At 38.7% G+C, this 24,867-nt stretch overlaps 2 protein-coding genes across 2 annotated transcripts; both read left to right on the plus strand.

Moving 5' to 3' along the window:
• Positions 1-2,467: 2,467 nt before the first annotated feature.
• On the plus strand, positions 2,468-3,599 carry LOC131596876 (factor of DNA methylation 4-like). The gene is made up of 2 exons (XM_058869612.1): positions 2,468-3,439; positions 3,537-3,599. Exons 1-2 carry the CDS (start codon positions 2,468-2,470, stop codon positions 3,597-3,599), a joined length of 1,035 nt encoding a protein of 344 aa, XP_058725595.1.
• Positions 3,600-15,401: 11,802 nt separating this feature from the next.
• On the plus strand, positions 15,402-17,371 carry LOC131596877 (factor of DNA methylation 4-like). Its single transcript, XM_058869613.1, has 6 exons — positions 15,402-15,781; positions 15,872-16,287; positions 16,429-16,613; positions 16,714-16,762; positions 16,875-17,149; positions 17,237-17,371. Exons 1-6 carry the CDS (start codon positions 15,402-15,404, stop codon positions 17,369-17,371), a joined length of 1,440 nt encoding a protein of 479 aa, XP_058725596.1.
• The last annotated feature ends 7,496 nt before the right edge of the window (positions 17,372-24,867 follow it).

Here is a 24,867-nt window from a genome sequence, read left to right on the forward strand (position 1 = left end):
ACACTCTTGTCCGCCAGCCGAGGATCCCCTCCAATAAAACTTAACAAAATACAAAAACATTACGCATTTTAGTCCTACACGGTACGTCCGAGGAAACTATGGGACACACTGGGCGTCATCATGGATGAGCCGACCGGATACTGGGAGCTCCCGAGGAAAAACATGAAGGCACCGACCAAACCCATGAATCTGCCGAGCCGAAACATGGATTTGTCGGGCCGGATCAAAAAAATCAACTAACTAATGACCCATCCCCCAAGCATAGCTTGAATAAACCGGGGAAAGGGCAATGCCTTTGAGTTTCTCTAAGAGAAAACGCTGATGTAGATGATAAAGGGGGTGGGGACTCGTTCCGCAAACCCCGTAAAATCAGCAAAAAGAACTTGAAATCACAAGTTAGGTTCGTAATAGTACCTAATGTTGACATGATTCAAGCAACTGAAGCGTGGTCCTGACTGGATGTTGCTGAAGCGATGAAGTTCTTGAAGCTATCAATATGAGGCCGAGGACAAAAACCAGAGCTTAAAACCCTAAATGGTGGGGTTTAAGCCTTTTTATAAGAGGGACGCTCGGAAAAATAAATGTCACGCCGGCTGACACATCCATCCTAGGCGCCACCATCTACCCCTCAATAATCATTGCCTCATTTATTAGCTGCCACGTCAACAAGTGTTAGGCACGCGCGACTCTACACCTTCCTCCCAGGAACGGCTTCACACGGGCGTGACCTGCAGACGGGGACTAACTGAGTATGGGTCGGGCATATGCAAAGTCGAAGCTTCCTGCTCGGAAACTCCGACTTGGGGGGCTTCTTTTTTGGACTGGGCCAAGATTCGGCCCAGTCTACTTTCGACCGACTTGGCCTTGGAGGCCCAAACCATTCCTAACCCATAAGGAGCAAACAGTGCTCGGCATAAGGTGCTCCCCGCGAGCATCCCACATGACGAGCATGCCGAGGACCCAAGCATACCAAGCGCGTTCCCAACGAGCGTCTCCTCGTCCGAGGACCTTTCTCCTATTTTCCCTATGCCGAAGACCCTCCTCCTCGTAGGGTTCCTTCACATCCAACCCCCGGAGTAATACGGAGTCCACGTAGTCCCTAAAAGACCCCGTCTCCCTCAAACTTCAGAGTGGTTGATCAGGAAGGAGAGCACTCATGCACCTCCGATATTTCCGCCTAGGAATCCTGACAGTCTCCTAATTGGGTCTGGGTATCCAGTCTAGTAGCGAGATCTTGGCCCAGCGCTGGAGGCTATAAATACCCTCTTTCACTAGAGGGTCAGGTATTCATTCTCTTCTAACCTTTAGCTTGTACTTGCGCTCTAATTGCTCGTATTCTTAGTTTGGCATCAGAGTACCTTGCAGGTACACCCCCCAGTTCACAAAATTTCCAGATCGTAGTAGGCCTTGAAGATCCATCTGATCACGTAAGATCAAGTGATAACATTAGCGTGGAATACAAGTAACAGAGGACCCAAAACCCTAGCATAAAGAACTCAATCCTAGCGTACAAAACTTGTTGTCAAACATGAGAAATGAGTCTCGTTAAATAGTAATGCATTATGGGCTTTTCTCTATAAAAATCTTTAAAAAAAAGATTTGTTATATTTTGAATTTAAATTTAAATCTTTAATGTGATTTGATCTTCATCTACATTATTTAAAAACTTTAACAATTAATATTAAATATGGTATACATGGATTGAAAATGATATCACTAACATACCTCTTTAATCTTTAATTTAATTATTTAATTTTTAATTTAACAATTTAAACTTAATTGTAAAATTAGGAATTAATTAACAAAAACTAAATAGTTAAATTATTAAATTGAAACTAAAACTATTAGTGAAAAATTTATACGAACTATAATTTAAAAGAAAATTTTATGGGCTGAAATTTAAAATAAATTTTAAATGAACTAAAAATTGAAGTTATTGTATTTTAAAAAAATAAATCATATTTAATCCAAAATATAAAATTAAATTATCACTTATTGCTGAATAGAATATTTAATTTCAAAATAACTAAAGAGTTTAAATCAATTTTTTTTATAAATTACTAAAAGATATATATATATATATATATATATATATATATATATATATATATATATATATATATATATATATATATATTTATAAGATTCGAATTAGTTAATCTTATCCAAAGCCCATTAAATTGTTGCAAATATTGCTGCCCATTAATTGACTTCCGAAGAGTTCTCAATATATAACACTAAGGAGGGAACGTATTAACTGCAAAGATTGTTTTACGAAAAGGTGTAATGAAAATCTGAATGAACAAACGCAAAGTTTGAACTCGGACACGCTTCTACCACACACTGTTTGCAACTTTATTTAAACTTAATCAACAACACCTTCTTCATCAATCAAAACTTTCAATTTTTTCTTTCTTTCTACTACTGCAATATTTATATTTTTTTTAAACAACCACAAATTTCCAACATGATGAACCGAAAAGTAGAATATACTCGTGAATCTGGTTTGGAATACTACGAGGGTAGATATTACAGTGAGTTGAAAGATAATTACTACAAGTTGGAAGTCTCAGACTCGACATTTAGGTGTCCGTTCTGTCTCAACAAGGATTATTATTCTTTGACTGACCTTTCAAGACATGCTTCAAGAATTGTTGCTGACGTGCATGGTGAGACTGTGAAAGAAATTGGTAAACATTATGCCCTTGTAAGGTATCTTGACTCTAAAATTTCTGAAAATAAGTCAAATGTTGATGATACTCTTAAGTCACTTAATGAGAATGCTGCTGAAGATGAGTTGTTTGTTTGGCCTTGGATGGTAGTTATGGAAAACAATGTTACAAAATTTGACCCGAACTCTCGTAGGTATGTAGGAAAGAGTAGTAAGAAAATTAAGGAGGAACTTATTGCTCAAGGGTTTAAGCCGCTGAAAGTTACAACACCGTGGAATATTAGAGGGCAAACAAAGTTTGTGATAGTTGAATTTGGAAATGAATGGGATGGTTTCGCCAATGCCATGTCGCTAGAGAGAAGCTTTGAAGCAGAACATTGTGGCAAGAGAGATTACTTGGGTTCAAGGGAACGAGGAGATAAACTCTTTGGGTGGATGGGACGTAGCGATGACTATAACTCCAGTGACGTTGTTGGCAAACACCTTAGCGAAAAAAGATATTTGAAAACTATTTCCGGAAAAGAAGCTGAGGATAAAAGGAAAGCCTTGAAGCTTCAATCTAGTTTGGAAAACACTTTAACACAAAAGAAGAAGGAATTGGAAGAAATAAAAACAAAGTATGACGAGATGGTTGATATTAAGCCAGTTGCGGAGGTATCCAAGAGAAAGGTTTCTGCTGAAGAGAATTGGAAAGCATCTAGGATTAAACTTGATGATGAAAGGAAAATGAAAGCAACTCAGTGGAATGATTATCAAGGGAATTCCAAGGTATGACTTGTAGATTTTTTAAGGTTAATGTTTCTTTTCAGGATGCAAACTTCATAGGCCATGATTTTGATATGTTTTTGATATATGTTGCATGCAGGAGATATTAGATGAAAATGATGAAAAACAATGGAAATTGTTCAAACAAAAGAAGGACTGTTAAACTTCAGCAGACCATAAATCAAAGTGAAAACCTAAGCAATGAGGGATGCAATGCAAGTCAGATGATTATTATTGTATGAGTAAAAGTTGTTTCTAACTCTTTGAAATATATTTGGTTGTTTATTTCTTCTCAAATTAATGCATCAAAATCTTTCAGTAGTATAAAAACCCTAGAAAAAGCTTTCAGTAGTATATAAAGTATAAACCCTTGAAACCTTAGATGCAACTTGCAAATGTAAGAAAAAGAATAGTCTTCTGACTCAAGAAAATATAATTAATGACTTCCAAATAAGGTTGACTTAGTGTATATAGAGATATCGTATCGATTTGATACTGAAAATTGTAGCATCGATTTTTTTTTGGAAATTTTGTTGAAATTTGGAAATGTTAGGTAACACACAAAGATGTACTAAAAGAAGTTTCTGATATGGTATTTTTGAACTTTTTATTTAATGTAAAATCAACAACCGACAATAGCATCTGAAATGAAAAATCATATTAATTTTAAATATGATAAAGCCATGAGAATTTGAATTCGAAGTTTAAAATGACACATACAAAATTTGATGGAACAATGTATATATTCAATTAAATTAGTAATTGTATCCTTGTGATGGACGAAAAAATTATCTTAATGAAGAATTAAAATAAAACTAAAATGTTGTGTAGAGTAAGTGTTTCGTTATAGAACTAATTGGTTGGAGAATTACAATTAACAATGATGGATTTGAATTTCGGATGCGGAAGAGGAGGATTTGACCAACAAGATTAACACTTATGCGAGAGCCATTAGATGTATCTTGGATATGTATCATATGTACTCATCCTCAAGGTAGTTTCCATACATTAATAGCAATCCAAACGAATGGTACTTCTTCAGAGTGGTTGGTCGATGGTCAATCCGATCAACCTGAAGTAGTTCCCCCAAGCTCTTGCCTTGTATGATAGTGAAAGAGTTTGTTGTATCCTTTTTAATTTTCCTAAAAATCCAAGAGAAGGTGTTACTATTTCTTGGGAATCACGCTTTTAATGAGCCACATGCTTCAAATGTCTTTTTAGAGGTACTCTCATAATGACCTTCGGAAAACTGAAGCACTTGAGTGGTTAATAGAGGTGATCTAAAGCATTTATATGGTTTATGTACTTATAGAAAGTAGTGTTTATCAAAAGAAAATATGTAGGCTTATTGACGAAGCCTTTCTTCTTCTACTGGACCTTGTTTCTTCTTTAACTATTTTGTTTTTGCTTGAGAGGATAGTCTTGACAGAACTTTTATGGATGTTGAGTGTTTTTTCTCGATCCTTGGTTTTCGAATGCCCCTCAATGGCTTTGAAATATAAGTTCTAAATCTTTTGATGGTTTCTCTGTCGCAACTGCATCCTTCGAGTTGGGCATATGTAAAAGTCTTTCAATATTGGTGTGAATAATTAAATAGGAAACCCTTTTTAACCCTTCTCTTCCATATCTTCAAAATTTAATATAGTTATGCGACTAAAGCACTAGGTCATGGTTTGATTCACTAGGTGTTAATTGTTCGTAATTTCAGGGCCTTTTAAGAGGGCTTGAATAATTTCAAAAATCAATTCTTCTTTGTTACCCCCACTCCGCTTGCAGGCTCATGAAACTGTCATGCATCATCAAGGACAGAGTGGCAACTGGATGCATTGAGTTATTTCCCAAGTATTAGAGCGAGGGTAATTTCCTAATGACGAATGAATTGTATGCCTACAAAGGAGAGAACCTATCTCAGAAGGATTTGTATCTAAAGAGGCAGCTAATGAGCTTTGTCAAGGATTTGGGTTATTCCAAAAGTATTATTCCTTGGGATCAAGCTTTATAGAAGTGATTGACACAAATCATCAACACCCTCCTATTGATGGAGGCTCTTGCCATGGAGAAAAGGAAGGTTATTTTTGGTAAGCCATTGATGCATTTGGCTTATTCGTCTGCCACTCGATTATTTATAATGTGCCTAGTTTGGCAATAATTTTCTACATATTCATTGAAAGATGAAAAGGCATTATGCCCTTCAAGAAGGAGAATCCAATCAACATGAACTGCAGCACGCCGTTAAACTGCTTATTGGCTGGTCAATGCTACTTCACTTACATGATACCTAGAAGTCATGGCATGTGTCGAGCCCTCTAGGAATTTTGACATTTCAAATGATACCTATCAATCGTGGCATGTGTTGAGTCCTCCGGCTCCTACACAATTGATAGGGTCAGGCCCCTGCCCTCTTAAAGAACATTAGGCATCTCCTTTAGAAGAAGATTGTTCCTAATTTTCCAATCTGATTGACATGCTCTTGAGGAAGAACTGACAACTTTGGCACGTTATACTCCGCATGCATCTACTGCTCTGGCCATTGGAGGGATAAGACGTTAGGTCGCTTTCTTGTCTGACCAAGGATGCAAAGAGAGAAAACGGCTAAAGAAAAGTGTTTGTAGCTTGATACTTCAGTGGATACATACCTGCAAGAAATACAGAAAGTCGATGCTTCTCTTACTAGGGGTAGGTGGTACTTTACATGCCCTAAATCTTCCTAGATCTCTTGTCGACCAGGTAACTCTTTTGGTGAGCAGTGCAACAACGAAGGATAAATCTATAGCTTCTACTCGTACTACTTTATTGTCTAATTAGGTGTGTCTTTATGCAATTCAAAGATATTTAGAGGCTCTACATCTTGAAAAATCCTATTTGGCTCAATGTTTAATCGAGTGATCCACTTCTAGTGTCGCGGTTATTTCAGAGTCCATTTAGAATGTCTTGCAGTTAGTGGATCATTTTCACTATCCTTTTCATATATTGGGAGATAGGATTTGGCCATTCCAGATACTCAACGATGGGAAGATCCTTTCCCTTCAGAGCTATTTTTTTGTTGCAATGCATGTTGTTAAGTATAATTGAAATGAATTGAATATGGTGCTATTTTTACCTATTTACGGTGTATGTGTTCAATCCCGAGTACATTGCTCTGGGATCCCTGCAAACTTACAAGGTCTTCCCTCAAATTTTATAGGACGTCTCAAGGGTTGTTCCCGGCCAAAGGTCGATTCTTCTCCCCCCCAAGTGAAAATCGAACCCGAGGTCGACGTGAGGCCAACCCACTGCAACCTCTAGAATGACTAGCTACTAGAGGGGTGGATCATTATTGTCGTTTTAGTGATTTTTCCACTTTCTTTGTATGTGTGCTTCATGCCATGGGGTTATGATTGTTGTTGTCGCACGCTCGTGGAGTTTGCAACAATACCCGTGAGTCTCTGTGTTGGGGCTTCGATCCATTCGGTTATACCCAAATTTGTCGCTACCTTAAATAATCGCAAAGAAAATATATATATTTCATAAATTTCATTGTTTTTGTTAGTAATTCAGATTTCATTATACACTTATAAGAAAATTGATTATATCCTAAGCTCTTTCTCTCCTCTTTAGTCTTCTAGCCTCTAGCCTCTCTTTCTAGAATTGTGGTTTTTTTACGCACTGATAACTAAAATCCTCTTAAACTTAGGTTATGCTCCTAATTCAAACTTTTATCCCTGTTACTCCCTCTTCCCTTCCATTTCTCATAATTTCTACTATTTTCCCAAACCCTTTATTTTTCCATTAAAATAAATAAAGCTAATGAAATTCTATTATTTTAATTATTAAAATAAACTCTTATAATTTTAATTAAACTCTAGCATACTCTAATTACTCTCCACACTCTCATCTCCATTGCCCAAATTAATTCAATTATCACACATAATAATTACACTAAAATACAACTAAATCACAAATAATCAAATAAAATAATAACTCAAAAATTGGGATGTTACAACTTTGGCCTCGTTAGTCTTTGTATATACCTTCTCTAAGATTTTCCACGCTTTCTTCGATGACTCGCAATCACCAACTTTTTCAGAATTATTCATATCAACGCATTGATGGATTAAAATCAACCCATTGAAATTTTTCTTCTTTTCTTCCCTATGTGATATTCTTGCTCTTGAATATCACATTCAATAAGAGGATACACATCGTTCTTGATCACATCAAGAACGTCTTGGTAGCCAAACAACACCTTTTTTTCTTGTACAATTTCTCGTAAGTCTTCGCATCAAGGATGGGTAAGTTTACATAGATTCTTTCATTGGCGACATAATTCAATTTTGCATACTACATGTTTGATGGATCGAACTTTGTTCATGATTCTAAATGACTTGGAACCACAAGGTTTATGAATAATTGAGTGTGGAGAGAGTGAGAGAGAGAGAGAGTAAAAATATGCAATCTATTATTCATGAGATACCCCAAAGGTATTTATACAATTACACAAGATAAGGTACAATTATCAAACAAATAAAATTGAAAACTTACTTTCAGATGTAACCGCTTAATATATTATGTCAGCATGTTGCATTTAGCTACAGACTCAATATTTAACTAAAATATTTCAGGTGTAACCAGATGACATATTTTGTCAACCGGCTGCATTTTGCTACTGTAAGTTTTGTTTGACAAATTATAAGAGGTATAAGCGGTTGCACTATTATGTCAATGAATTATATGCAAGAGAATTAGTTTTTTCTCTAAACAATATCTTTCAATCAGTGGAATATTAATGAATATTGTTGTTTAGATCAATATTTTAAAAACCAGACCAGAGGTCGAACCCACAAGACTTTCGGTTTCAGGTTTATTTGGTTCAATCGATTAAATTTACGGTCGAACCGTTTATTAAATAAATTGATAATATAAATTTAGTTATTTTATGTATAAGTCATATATTCATGTCCATACATTTATTTTAAATATTTTAAAAATCCATTACAAATTAAATACTAAGAGATCAATTATAGATATAATTACACAATATAACAGTACTTTTAAAGAAACACAATTATTATAACTTAGTGTTGATCTTTTTTTTGTGAAGTGGAAATATTTTAAGTATTAATATGCTAATAATTTTCAATTTTTAATAATAAAAAGTCTCAAGTTTCAATGACATACATTTCTTTGAACACGACAGTTTTACAAAACTGACTTCAGTTCTTTGATTAGAATAATTTTAAGCGGTTTAATCCAATTTTTCTGATTTAACTCCTATTTTAATCTACCTGCGATTTTACAAAACTAACCAGGCCGGAATCACCTCCGATTCTCGGTCCAATCAATTGAACCAGACAGTTCGGTTCGGGTTTTAAAACATTAGTGTTCTGGACTGGGCCAAGACTAGGCCCAACATGGTTTCGGCCCACTAAACCTCATAGGCCCAAATCCCTTTGTGACCCACCTTTGGGTCTAGGATGTCCGTATCTATCATGCTCGGCATGACCATCCTCGTAAACCATCTGACTATCAGCAGAGATGCTCCCCCACGAAGCTCCACCCTTCCGAAGACCTCATTCTGTACGAGCAGGTTCTCCACCGAGGACCCCGCTCCTCGTAGGGCTCTTTCCGCATCGAACCCTCCGAAGAATACGGAGACCACGTGGTCCCTAAAAGACCGCGTATCCCTTAAACTTCAGAGCGGTTAACTAGGACAGAAGGCACTCACGCACCTCCGATATCTCCGCTCAGGAAACCTGACAGTCTCCTATTTGGGCCTGGATGTCCAACCCAGTAGCGAGATCATGGCCCAGCGCTGGAGGCTATAAATACCCTCTTTTACTAGAGGGTCAGGTATTCGCTTCTTACTCACTTTTAGCTTGTACTTGTGCTCCTTTGCTCGTCTACTCACTTTGGCATCGGAGTACCTTGCAGGTACACCCCCTCCTCATTCCTTGAAGATCCAGTTCCGAGCAGCCAGCGATGATTCTTCTGATCAGGTATGACCACTGCTGGATGACCCCGGTGTACAACTTCCTCACAAAGGACGAACTCCCGGCCGACACGAAAGAAGCTTCCGCGATCAAGAGACGATCCTGCTCATACACTATCGTCGAGAACAAATTATACCGACGAGGTTTCTCCATTTCTCTCCTCAAATGAGTCGACGCCTCGCAAGCGCTCGAGATACGTCAAGAGCTTCACGAGGGGATCAGTGGCCAGCATCTCGGCGGCCGATCACTGGCGAGAAAAGCCCTCATGGCTGGGTACTACTGGCCGACCATGCAGCAAGACGCCAAGGAGCATGTTCAGAAATGCGATAAGTGCCAACGTCATGCCGACATGCACTTAGCTCCCCCGAACGAACTTAAATCTCTATCATCGCCCTGGCCCTTCTCCTCCTGGGGAATGGACCTCCTCGGACCATTCCCAGTCGGGTCTTACCAAAGCAAGTATCTGGTAGTCGCCGTAGACTACTTCACTAAAGAGATAGAAGCCGAAACGCTCGCCAAGATCACGTCCCAAAACGTACTCCGTTTTTATAAACGAAACATACTCGCTCGGTTCAGAGTACCACAAGCGATCATAACCGACAATGGTACCCAATTCACTGATAGGAAATTCCAAGAGTTTTTGGCCAAGCTCGGCACGAAACAACATTTCACTTCGGTCGAGCATCCCTAGACGCATGGGCAAGCCGAAGCAGCCAACCAGGTCATCCTCCGAGGATTAAAAAGGAGACTCGGCGAAGCTAAAAAAGCTTGGGTCGAAGAACTACACAGTGTACATTTGGGCATATAGAAGGACACCCCATTCAAGCACGGGCGAAACACCATTTAGGCTAACCTACGACACCGAAGTCGTGATTCCCGTGGAAATCCGAGAACCTTCTCGGCGGACCGAGTCGCCTCTTGAAGAAGAGCTCAATGACTAGGCTATGAGGGAAGAACTTGACATGGTCGAGGATATCCGTGCAGGGTCTTCCCTCCGAGAAGCAAAATTAAAACAACAGATAGCTCTACGCCATAACGCCAAAGTTATCAAACGCGAATTCGAAGTCGGCGCCCTAGTACTCCACAGAAACATGAAAGACTCGTGCGAGGGCAACTAGCCCCGAACTGGGAAGGCCCATACCGAGTTTATGATAAAACCGAGAATGGCGCCTATTACCTCGAGAACCTCCTCGGCGAAAAACTTGCTCGACCTTGGAACGCTGAAAACTCAGACGCTACTACAGTTAGACACCACCTAACACTCCTCGGCCGCTCTTCCCGAACACGAGAGGAAGCCGGGCTTAGACTCGCGTCATAGTACGAACCGAGTGCTCCACGACAACAACGGTCGGAACTCCCTGTCAAAGGGAAGGACCGACTACGCGGCTGATTCTACACCCAAACCCGCCGTGGCAGTACCTGCAAGTCCAAGATCACACACATGATCCGACCACAAATTTCATGCAGCAATAAACACACACATGATCCGACCGCAAATTTCATGCAGCAATAAACATTAAACAATACTTGCAAAGACAAGAACATAATTAAAACCCGACCATACTTGCAAAAGCAAAATATTCGTAAGTGTTGGAATACCTCCCCGGACCCAAGATCATGCAACAATAAAAATTCCAAAACACACAGGGATGAACAAGCATGAATGCGAAATAGTAAAGCATTAACTGCCGACCAAATTGGCCGGCGATATCCAAATATTACAACAAAATGACAAGCACGCAGGCCCCAAAAAACATCCGGGCATAACCCAACATACAAATTACAAAGGCACGCAAGCCGAAAAAGAACGGGCACGCAGTCCCAGACTAAAAGCTCCTCTTCACCACCAGTGGACTCAGGCACTAGCACCCCGTCCATAATCTTCGATGAAAGCTCGATGTTATCGACCTTCAGATCCGGGTTCAAAAGCTTCAGTTGACAAACTGCACAGTTGAACTAAGCTTCAGCCATCTCGGCAAGGTTCATCTTCAGCTCGTCTATCTTCTCGACAAGGCCCTGGACTTCAGAGCAGCCACATTCGGAAACTCGTCAGCTGAGGGTGCCCATTCTAGATGATGATCGGCAAGCTTCTTCTTCTCCGCCGCAATCTCCCTGTCCTTCTGCTTCAGAGCCCCGTCGATCTTCTTCTTCAACTTCTCACGGTCGGCCTCCATGGTTTTTACCTTATCCTCGACAGTCTTCCTAGCCGCCTCCGCCTTCTTCAGAGCCTCGACAGAGACCGGGCCACCCCTAGCCAACACTTAGGCCATTCCCAAAACCCTCATCACAGCAGCACCATCACTCGCTAGCTGCTTGATGAGGGCGGGGGATCCCATCTCTTCCACCCGACGAGCTTCATCCGGGGAGGTTGCCAGGGGAAACTTCTCAAAATAACCACCATTACTAAAGCAAGGAGGAAGCACAAAGACACGATCGGACCCAAGGCTCGACGCCTCTTTACGAACCCTCTCAGGACGAGGCCTTTTTGGAGTCTTCTCTCCTTCTGCGAGTACCCGGGGCGAACCAGCCGAACCTGCATTGTCACCGGCACCTGCCGCCCAGGCCTTCTTCTCCCGAAGCTTTCTCGCATCTTGAGTTACCATCTTCAAGATCTTATCCTCCTTCTCCGGCATAGCATCTGCAAAGGAAAGCAAAAAAGGTTAGCAAAAACACCAAAACAGAAGAGACAAAACAAAATAAATAACCCTAATACGACCTAACAGCGCACGAGTCTCCTCGGGAGTCCGGTAAGATAACAGGGCCTTAGTGTTGATGGCCCGCGCCTCTACCTTTGGCACGCCATTTTCGTCCAGGACAGTATCCCCTTTCCTCATCACCCACTGCGACATGGTGAAACCGTCTACATACTTGCAGAGCACCGAGTACGAGGCCGTGTCCTGCTCGTCCAGCTCCCCGTCTTCCCAGGCATAATTTTTAGGGGGGGTCGGGAAGTGGCCTTTCCACCAAAAGAGTGGGAATGCAGTACATAACTCCTTCACCACCTGCCCGTTTTCATCCCTCTCCAAGTTGTCGGTCTCGTCCCGCATCTCCACTATATTAGACAAAGCATAATAGGTTGCCAGGCTGTGCGGACAGACGAGGAAATACCGATCCTTAAAACCCTTCACTGAGTCGGTATACATCCCAAAAAGATTTCTGTCGGCGTTTCTAAAGGAGACCCAGCTATAGCGCCGGTCCACCGTCTGTCTCTGGACGCGGAAGCAACGGCCGAACAATGCAGTCGTGGCACCAATGCCCAGGTAGTCGCAGACAATCTCGAATGCCCGCATAAAGGCAAAGGCGCTGGGATGCAATTGAGATGGATCCAGAGCAAGAAACACCAACAAAGAAGTTTGGAAGACGGAGAAGGGCAAGAGAAAACCAAGCTCCTTGAACACGTGTTCATACATAGCAAAGCTATCTCCATCAAACTGGGAGCATATGCGCTCGTCCCGAGACGGGCACCTTACTTGATAGCTCAACTCCTCGCCGTCCCCCCGAACCTCGACCTCCGTATAAGCTCCGCCCAAAGATTCGGTGTATCGAGAGACGAACGACATAGGCTCGTCGGCTACCCAATCTAGGTCTACCGTGCATTCATAACTGAAGAGCGGCATTGGAGAAACTCCCCCCTCGGCATCCGAACCGGGTGAATCCTCATGGTCCTCCTCAGCCGTGGCGGGCGTGTTTTGAACTTCGACAATTTCAACGTCAGAGCTGCTCGTTGTTGTGTCCTCCGAATCGCTAGCCACGAGCCAGATTCCGAACTGGACCCCGAACTGGGACTCGAATCAGATTCACCTGCATGCAGAAGGAAAAAATGAATTCGACAGTTCATCAAATCCACCCTTCCACCGCAATGCAAGCGAGCAGTGATTGACAGGAGCAGTAGAGCCCCCGGCTAAACCCTCCTCGAGGAAAAACGTCCATCAGTCGAGGACTCACGCTAAAACTTAGCAAAAAGGAATGTGGTTGCTGCAATCGGATCTAAAAAACACGAAGACCTAACCAGCAACGTCGTCTAATCCATAAACTGACCCACGGGCATTGCTTAGATAACCCGAGGAGAAAGTAGCGACTGCGCATAGAACTCAACCGACGTAGATGGTGAGAACAACGAAAGTACGCAGTCGCAAGCTCTCGAAACCCTACGAAAAAGATATAAAAACGAGGAAGGGATTCACAAGCGTACCTGAAAACATAGTGATGATTGCTAGAATGAACTCCTCGGCGAACGACGGCTACTACTACGAACAATGCAACGAACAGAAGATTCCAGGGATCGTCTATCTAAAGCCGAGGACGCGAGCAGAGAGAAAAAAATGCCTAAATGTGGGGACTCACCCCTTTTTATAGGAGAAAAGCTCGGAAGGCAAAACGCCGCGCCCCCTGACAAGCGCCGCCATCTAGACCCTAGGCAATCATTGCCTATGCCACGTCAGCGCATGCTGCACACGCGCGACTTTTCCTTTCTCAACCCATAGACCACTCCGTCCGAGCACATCCGATCGACGAGGATCCATCCTACCAGGTCCGGGCATCTTCAAAGTCGCAGCTCCTTGACCAGAAAACTCCGACTTGAGGGGGCTCCTGTTCTAGACTGGGCCAAGACTAGGCCCAACATGGTTTCGGCCCACTAAACCTCAGAGGCCCAAATCCCTCTGTGACCCACTTTTGGGTCTAGGATGCCCGTCTCTATCATGCTCGGCATGACCATCCTCGTAAACCATCTGACGATCGGCAGAGATGCTCCCCATGAAGCTCCACCCTTCCGAAGACCTCATTTTGTACGAGCGGGTTCTCCACCGAGGACCCCGCTCCTCGTAGGGATCTTTTGGCATCCAACCCTCCGAAGAATACGGAGACCACGTGGTCCCTAAAAGACCGCGTATCCCTTAAACTTCGAAGCGGTTAACTAGGACAGAGGGCACTCACGCACCTCCGATATTTCCGCTCAGGAAACCTGGCAGTCTCCTAGTTGGGCCTGAAAGTCCAACCCAGTAGCGAGATCATGGCCCAGCGCTGGGAGCTATAAATACCCTCTTTTACTAGAGGGTCAGGTATTCACTTCTTACTCACCTTTAGCTTGTACTTGAGCTCCTTTGCTCGTCTACTCACTTTGGCATCGGAGTACCTTGTAGGTACACCCCCTCCTCATTCCTCGAAGATCCAGTTCCGAATAGCCAGCGACGATTCTTCTGATCAGGTACGATCAATTAGTTTGGATAGAGTTAAAAAAAATAGTTTAAATGAGTTGATTCAAGAATTTTATTTGTGAGTTTGAAATCAATTGACCTTACACCTATCAAAAGATTGTATCGTTTTAATACAAAATACTGTAACAATTCGAGCTGGTTTAAGATTTTGAAAAATGTTAAAAATGAAAAGGATTAAAAGAGATACTAAAAGTTCGTTATATGACTAGTATTTAAAAAATTTCTTTAGATTTTAGAATGGATATGTTACTTGAGTTTTTTTTTTTTAGAAAATATTTCAAAAAAATGTCATGTTAATAAATTTTTATTTTAATTTTTATCGAACGAGAGTTATAAAATAACCATACTAAATGTTAAAGAAATGAGAATAAAGATCTATATTGAAAATATCATTTGGCGTAAAAATATTTTAAAAATGGGTGTCATCATATAGCAAATATGCACATTATATATAGATATGTAAAAGTAAATATAGTTGTTTAAAAGAAGAGAAAAAGATAACCAAAAAAATATATATATAGTATTTCATTAAAGATAAATAAATAAAATAAAACATTCTATTAATATACTGCAACAAATTGTGTTGCGAAAGGATGTAACAAACTCTAATACAAATCAAATATAAAATGATCAAAGGCAAAGCTACACACCTCTACACTTAATTGGTGCACTGTTTGAAATTTTATTTAAACGTTAATCATCAACACCATCTTTATCAAGACTTTCAAATTTCTTTTTTCTAGTCTGCTATATTGTTTTCGGCAACCACATATTTCCAACATGATGAACCGAAAAACCGAATATACTCGTGAATCTGAATTGGATAACTACGAGTGTAGATATTTCAACAACTTGAAAGATGGTTACTACAAGTTGGAAGTCTCGGACTCAACATTTCGGTGTCCGTTCTGTTTGAATAACGATTATTATTCTTTGACTGACCTTTCAAGACATGCTTCAAGGATTGCTGCTGACGTGCATGGTCAGACTCTGAAAGAAATTGGTAAACATTCTGCCCTTGTAAGATATCTTAAGTCACTTAATGTGAATGCTGCTAAAGATAAGTCACCCATGGTGAATGTTCCTGAAGATAAGTTTGTCTTCCCTTGGACGGTAGTTCTCGCAAACATTGTTACAAAATTTGACCCGAACTCTCGTAAGTATGTAGGATAGAGTGGTAAGAAAATTCAGGAGGAACTGTTTGCGAAAGGGTTTAAGCAGTTGACCGTTACAACACTGTGGAATTCTAGCGGACAAACAAAGTTTGCGATAGTTGAATTTGGAAAAGAATGGGATGCTTTCGCCGATGCTTTGTCGCTAGAGAGAATCTTTGAATCAGAACATTGTGGCAAGAGAGATTACTATCGTTCAAGGGAGCGAGGAGATAAACTCTTTGGGTGGATGGCACGTGACGATGACTATAATTCCAGCAATATTGTTGGCCAAAACCTCCGGGTAAAAGCAGACTTGAAAACTGTTTTCGAAAAAAAAGCCGAGGATGATAGGAAAGCCTTGAAGCTTGCATATAGTTTGGCCACCACTTCAAAGCAGAAGAACAAAGAATTGGAATTGGAAGAAACAACAAACAAGTATGATGACGAAGCTAATGTGATCCTAAATAGAGTGATGAATCAAAAAGACGAGATGCATGACCACTTTAACAAAGGTTTGTTCGAATTAAAATCAGTATTTTGTTTCACAGTGTTTAGAGATAAAGCATTCTGATTTCTTCTATTATTTTTATTCTATGTTAATATAATTTCTCAATTTTCATGGTAGCTGAGTTTGTTTCATTGTGTTTTATTAGAAATAAGTAACATGAGTAACGCTGAACGCAATTATCTTGAAAATATGTCCAAGGATCGTGAGAAAACCATAATGGAAGTGGAGGCCCGGAGGAACAAACTTATGGCCCGTGAAAAGAATCTGCTGAAGCGTAAAGCAACAGATAATGATAATGAGAGAAATAATTTATATCTTGAGAAGAAAAATGTTATTTCTTTGGATCTTTCAACACATTTCTTATATCTTGAGAAAAAAAATATAATAACTTCAGACTTATTTAATATCTTCTTCACCTTGTTGTTAACAGATTGGGATGGCCATAGCAGAACAACAAAAGGCTGATAATGAAATGATGCGTTTGGCAGAAAAACATAAAGCATGAATTTCATTTTCCTTTTATCTACAGTATTTAACTTAGTTACATATATCCACTGAAAATTTGACGACTTTTTTGGTTTGATGTCACAGAAACAGAAAGAGAAACTTCACAAAAAATGCATGACCTAGTGAAAGGACTTGATGCTAAACATGCGTTGCAATTGGAAACTGAACGGCTGAGAGGAGCTTTCAAAGTAATGAATCACATTAAAGAGACTGATCAAGAAGAGAAGAAAAAACTGGAGGCGATCAAAGTTGAGCTGCGTGAAAAGGAAAAGCAATTGGAAGATCTTCTACAGACATTGGTTATCGAGGAGCCTAAAACTAATGATGAGTTGCAAGATGCGCGCAAAAAATTAATAAATGTATGTTTCTTTCTCAGCATATAGATGTTAATATTGAGATATCATATTGTTTGTTTTGTTCATGTAATCTGATCTCCTTGTTCAAAGTGCATTGGCTACCCAGGGGACACTTCTGAAGTCATAATTTCTGTGAAAAGGATGGGGGAACTTGATCTTAAGCCGTTTATGGAGGCATCCAAGAGAAAGTTTCCTGCAATGAGGGATGGAAGCTTATTAGTCTAATGCAAGTCAGATAATTTTGTTATGAAGTTTAGGAGAAAATCAAAAGGAATATTGATAAGGATTAGTATTATGATTATTGTATGAAGAAAAGTTGTTGATGACTCTTTGAAATATTTATAATCTAAATATTTAATTGGGAGCATATGGTTGTTTATTTCTTCACAAATTAACTCATCAAAATCCTTCAGCAGTATAGAGTATAGATCATAGAAACTGTAAATCTAACTATTCTGATCAATTGTTTTACACATTCCGTGGAACAAAAATCAATCACAACATGCTTGGTATTACTTATTTTTCCAATGATTTTACATTTTCAACTTTCCCTTCATTAAGTTACAAATCCACTTTTTACCTATGGTACTTTTAGCAAGTGCAGGTAACATCCAATAGTATACTAAACGAAGTAGACTTGAGCCATTTTATTTTATATTAAAAGATTAAATATGTTCTTTTCCTATAGATATCACAAATTTTAAATTTGTATGTATGCAGTTTTATTCTCTCATATTTTTTAAAACTCTGAAAATTATTTAATTATTTTTATATTTTTGAATAATTTTGTATACATATTTAAAATATTATAAAAAGTTTATTTAAATTTTAAAATGAGAAGAATTAAATAAGTATTTATTGAATTTCAATAAATAATAACAAAAGTAACAAAAATTTTGATTAATGTGTAAAACAATTGATCAGAATAGTTAGATTTACAGTTTCTATGATCTATACTCTATACTGCTGAAGGATTTTGATGAGTTAATTTGTGAAGAAATAAACAACCATATGCTCCCCATTAAATATTTAGATTATAAATATTTCAAAGAGTCATCAACAACTTTTCTTCATACAATAATCATAATACTAATCCTTATCAATATTCCTTTTGATTTTCTCCTAAACTTCATAACAAAATTATCTGACTTGCATTAGACTAATCAGCTTCCATCCCTCATTGCACAGGTTTTCACTTTAAAGCTATTATCACAACTGTGATTTTCTCTTAAGTTTAAGCTTAAGTCACACCAAGATATTACAACAGCAATGTAGTGAGTTTGATGATGAAGTTTGAGAGCTTTTGAATTTGACAGCGTTTCTGTATAATGCGCAAGTGTTTTATTGAGCTTCTCATCAGAACTTCATATTTATAGACACTTGAGAAGATAATCGTTGGGAGCATTTAATGCTTTGCGTAATCCGTACAGCATTGCATTTAATGTTTCATTCTTTTGTCAACTACCTCGAGCCTTGTTTTCGCTGTGTCTACTGACGTTGCCACTAATAGCTTCTAACGTTCCTTTTGTCAGTCAGCGTAGCCTTCCAATCTAGTACTTGCTTCTGATCTGATGTTTGTGTAAACAACGTTTGAATGTCATCAGAGTCAAACAACTTATTGCTTCTGAGCGTGATACCATGAGAACTTCAGTGCTTCTGCTTCTGATCTCAAGTTCTTTTGATGCTTCCATAGACCCATGTTCTGATTCTGCTTGACCATCTTCTGATGTCTTGCCAAACCATGTTCTGATGTTGCATGTTGAACCTTCTGAGTCAGTGCTTCTTGCGCTGATTTTGTGCATACACTTTATATAATTCCTGAAATGGAAATTGCATAGTATTAGAGTACCACATTATCTCATACAAAATTCATATGCTTGTTATCATCAAAACTAAGAATATTGATCAGAACAAATCTTGTTCTAACACATATTTAATATGTAGTTATGAAGTCAATTTTAACCCCAAAATTTGAGACAATTTTTAGAATATACACATAAATTTGGGAGTTGTTCTTGAAAAAAGTAATTTAAATCCAAATATGTGTGAAATATCGGGACACATACTAGACGATTAATATAATAACTTTGACTACAAAAGTTTAAATTTTTTATAAAAATCCAATCGTTGAGTTAAATCAAAAATAATAATTTTGTTTTTTTATTTAAAACAAAATACTTCAATATGAATAATAAATATTCCAAAAGGGCACTAAAAACATAAATGCATGCCCCACTGGTTATAGAGAAACCCCAATCCTTTCTCATTCTAAACATCTCTATAGACTACAAATATCTAGAAGCCCAAAAATTACTCTTTCATGAAATCTAATTTAAATAATTACTTTTGATGAATATATATATATATATATATATATATATATATATATATATATATATATATATATATATATATATATACATATATATATATATATATATATATATATATATATATATATATATATATATATATATATATATATAAAAAAAAAAAATTTCAATAGACCAGTAAGTTTTTTAAATTTTTCTTTAGTTTATATATAAAACATCTAGAGTTATATTTTATTTATTCTTTTTTTTCCTTCTTCTGTTTACATCATCATTTTTGTAGATACTAATAGTGTCCAACTTTTTTTATTTATTTTGTATATTATATCTTGTTTTATTGTATAATAATTTTCAATATTAATAATATTATTAATTTCTTATACTATACATTAATTATATGTTAATACAACAATTAATCAATATGCATTATATATATATATATATATATATATATATATATATATATATATATATATATATATATATATATATATATATATATATATTTATATCTTACGAAACAATTTTTAAATTAAAAATAATTTTAAAGTTTTAAAAATAATCATAACCAAACAACTTTAACTTTATTTTAAAAACTCTTATTTTTAACTTTAACTTTAAAGTCAAGTTAGGCCAAACAAACTCTAAATGTTAAATAAACAAGAATAAGGATCTATATTGAAAATATCATTTGGCATAAAAATATTTTAAAAAATCGGTGTCATCATATAGCAAATATACACATTTTATATAGATATCTAAAAGTAATTATATAGTTGTTTAAAAGAAGAAAAAAATATAACAAAAAAATATAAAAGATATAGTATTTCATTAAAGATAAATAAATAAGGGTTTAATGGATATGCACTGACAGTGTAAAACAATTTTACACTGTCATCCAATAGAAAACAAGCCATTTTCCATGTCATTAATTTTTTTTTAAGATAAAAGTGTGATGGAATTGGATACATGATTGTGATTGGTTGACAGTGTAAAACTATTTTACACTGTCAGTGCATTACCCATTTTCTCAATAAATAAATATAGTATTCTACTAATATACTGCAAAAAAATTGTGTTGCAAAAGGATGTAAGTAACTTTCATACAAATTGAATTTAAAATGAACAAATGCAAATGTTGAACTCATGACCATTGATCATAGAGGACACGCCTCTACAACTGAACTGGCGCACTGTTAGTAACTTTATTTAAACGTTAATCAACAACACTTTCTTTATCATCAACACTTTCAAATTTCTTTTATCTAGTCTGCTATATTGTTTTCGACAACCACATATTTCCAGGACCCTAATAACAGCGGCATTGTCGCTGGTGAGTTGCTTGAAGCGAGCAGGAGTGTCCATCTCCTATATTCTCCGAGCCTTATCGGAGGAGACAGACAGAGGAAATCGCTCAAGGTATTGTCTGTCTTTGAAACAAGGAGGGATAACGAATGCATGGTCAGGCTCTAAACCGGACGTCTCCTCACGGGTTGCCTCGCCCCGCCGTTGCCTCTTCGGAGTCCTCCCGACGGTACCCCCTCGGCATCTAAATGGACCATTGGAGAGCCGGTCAACCCGGAGTTATCGCCTGGGGGCCCTGTCCGAACCTTGTTCTTTGCCCGAAGCCTCTTGGCATCCTGAGCCATCTTTATAAGTTTGTCGTCCTTCGTCGGCATTCCATCTGAAAAACAAAACTAACGATTTAGCGGGGAACATTAATCAGAAATCCAAAAGAAGAATAACCCAAGTACAGCCTAGCAGAGCCCTAGTCTCCTCGGGTGTCTTGCATGAGAGAAAGGCCTTCGTATTTATCACCCGGGTCTCAACCATCACTTCGCCCTGCTCGTTCAAAATGGGATCGCTGATCCTCGTCACCCATTGAGCCAGAGAGAAGCTGTCGACATACTTGCAGAGGATCGCGAACGACGCAACATCCTGCTAATCCAAATCCACGTCTTCCCAGGCATAATGTTTTGGAGGGGCATTAAAATGACCTTCCCACCAGAAAAAAGGAAATATACTGCAGAGCTTTATCCTCATCGCCCCGGTCTCGTCACGCTCCGGGCTACCATCCTCGCCACACACAGTCACCAACTTAGCCAACGAAGTATACGCTGCCTGACTCTGCAGATGAACAACATAATAACGGTCTTTAAAATATTTGACCGAGTCGACGTACATCTTGAAGAGTTTTCGGTCGGCGTTCTTGAAGGAGACCCAGCTATAGCGTCCTTCAACCGGCTGCCTTTGAACGCGAAAACAACGGCCGAACAAGGTAGTAGTAGCGCCGATGTTGAGATACTCCCAGACGATCTCAAAAGCCCGCATAAAAGCAAAAGCATTCGGGTGCAGTTGAGACGGCGCCAGGCTAAGGCTGGTCAGCAAACCTACTTGAAAACTATAGAAAGGCAGACGAAAACCAAGCTCCCTAAAGACATATTCATACATAGCAAAACTGTCCCCGACAAAACGAGAATAAATTCAGTCAGTTACTAACGGACATTCGACCTTAAAATTTCAAGGGTCACTTGAACCCCTATTTTCGATCTCTCAGAAAGCCCCGCTCAGAGACTCGGTATATCTTGAGACCACAGTCATAGGCTCATCAGCAAACCAGCCTAAATCCACCTCACACTCATAATCAAATATCATAGTTCCTTCCTCGGCCTCGGGGCCGGACGAACCCCCCTCATCTTCCTCTTCTATGTCAGATAGATGCGGGCTCACTATCTCGACATCCGAGGTGCTCATGGTCGTATCCTGCGAACTAGACCCCGAACTAGATTCCGAGCTAGATCCCGAGCTGGACTCACCTGCATGCAGAAGGAAAAAATTAATTCGATGGTTTATCAAATCCACCTCCCACCGTAACACAAATGAAAGGGTAGAGCGGTGAGCGGCAGAGCCACCCGGCAAAACCCTTGTCAAGGACACTCTTGTCCGCCAGCCGAGGATCCCCTCCGATAAAACTTAACAAAATACAAAAACATTACGCATTTTAGTCCTACACGGTACGTCCAAGGAAACTCTGGGACACACCGGGCGTCATCATGGATGAGCCGACCGGATACTGGGAGCTCCCGAGGAAAAACATGAAGGCACCGACCAAACCCATGAATCTGCCGAGCCGAAACATGGATTTGTCGGGCCGGATCAAAAAAATCAACTAACTAATGACCCATCCCCCAAGCATAGCTTGAATAACCCGGGGAAAGGGCAATGCCTTTGAGTTTCTCTAAGAGAAAACACCGATGTAGATGATAAAGGGGGTGGGGACTCGTTCCGCAAACCCCGTAAAATCAGCAAAAAGAACTTGAAATCACAAGTTAGGTTCGTAATAGTACCTAATGTTGACATGATTCAAGCAACTGAAGCGTGGTCCTGACTGGATGTTGCTGAAGCGATGAAGTTCTTGAAGCTATCAATATGAGGCCGAGGACACAAAACAGAGCTTAAAACCCTAAATGGTGGGGTTTAAGCCTTTTTATAAGAGGGACGCTCGGAAAAAGAAATGTCACGCCGGCTGACACATCCATCCTAGGCGCCACCATCTACCCCTCAATAATCATTGCCTCATTTATTAGCTGCCACGTCAACAAGTGTTAGGCACGCGCGACTCTACACCTTCCTCCCAGGAACGGCTTCACACGGGGGTGACCTGCAGACGGGGACTAACTGAGTATGGGTCGGGCATATGCAAAGTCGAAGCTTCCTGCTCGGAAACTCCGACTTGGGGGGCTTCTGTTTTGGACTGGGCCAAGATTCGGCCCAGTCTACTTTCGACCGACTTGGCCTTGGAGGCCCAAACCATTCCTAACCCATAAGGAGCAAACAATGCTCGGCATAAGGTGCTCCCCACGAGCATCCCACATGACGAGCATGCCGAGGACCCAAGCATACCAAGCGCGTTCCCAACGAGCGTCTCCTCGTCCAAGGACCTTTCTCCTATTTTCCCTATGCCGAAGACCCTCCTCCTCGTAGGGTTCCTTCACATCCAACCACCCGAGTAATACGGAGTCCACGTAGTCCCTAAAAGACCCCGTCTCCCTCAAACTTCAGAGTGGTTGATCAGGAAGGAGAACACTCATGCACCTCCGATATTTCCGCCTAGGAATCCTGGCAGTCTCCTAATTGGGTCTGGGTATCCAGTCTAGTAGCGAGATCTTGGCCCAGCGCTGGAGGCTATAAATACCCTCTTTCACTAGAGGGTCAGGTATTCATTCTCTTCTATCCTTTAGCTTGTACTTGCTCTCTAATTGCTCGTATTCTTAGTTTGGCATCAGAGTACCTTGCAGGTACACCCCCCCAGTTCACAGAAGTTCCAAATCGTAGTAGGCCTTGAAGATCCATCTGATCAGGTAAGATCAAGTGATAACATTAGCGTGGAATACAAGTAACAAAGGACCCAAAACCCTAGCATAAAGAACTCAATCCTAGCGTACAAAACTTGTTGTCAAACATGAGAAATGAGTCTCGTTAAATAGTAATGCATTATGGGCTTTTCTCTATAAAAATCTTTAAAAAAAAGATTTGTTATATTTTGAATTTAAATTTAAATCTTTAATGTGATTTGATCTTCATCTACATTATTTAAAAACTTTAAAAATTAATATTAAATATGGTATACATGGATTGAAAATGATATCACTAACATAATCTTTAATTTAATTATTTAATTTTTAATTTAACAATTTAAACTTAATTGTAAAATTAGGAATTAATTAACAAAAACTAAATAGTTAAATTATTAAATTGAAACTAAAACTATTAGTGAAAAATTTATACGAACTATAATTTAAAAGAAAATTTTATAGGCTGAAATTTAAAATAAATTTTAAATGAACTAAAAATTGAAGTTATTGTATTTTAAAAAAATAAATCATATTTAATCCAAAATATAAAATTAAATTATCACTTATTGCTGAATAGAATATTTAATTTCAAAATAACTAAAGAGTTTAAATCAATTTTTTTTATAAATTACTAAAAGATATATATATATATATATATATATATATATATATATATATATATATATATATATATATATATATATATATATTTATAAGATTTGAATTAGTTAATCTTATCCAAAGCCCATTAAATTGTTGCAAATATTGCTGCCCATTAATTGACTTTCAAAGAGTTCTCAATATATAACACTGAGGAGGGAACATATTAACTGCAAAGATTGTTTTGCGAAAAGGTGTAATGAAAATCTGAATGAACAAACGCAAAGTTTGAACTCGGACACGCTTCTACCACACACTGTTTGAACCTTTATTTAAACTTAATCAACAACACCTTCTTCATCAATCAAAACTTTCAATTTTTTCTTTCTTTCTACTACTGCAATATTTATATTTTTTTTAAACAACCACAAATTTC

Source organism: Vicia villosa, linkage group LG4 (assembly GCF_029867415.1).
Source record: "Vicia villosa cultivar HV-30 ecotype Madison, WI linkage group LG4, Vvil1.0, whole genome shotgun sequence".
Taxonomy (NCBI): Eukaryota; Viridiplantae; Streptophyta; class Magnoliopsida; order Fabales; family Fabaceae; genus Vicia; species Vicia villosa.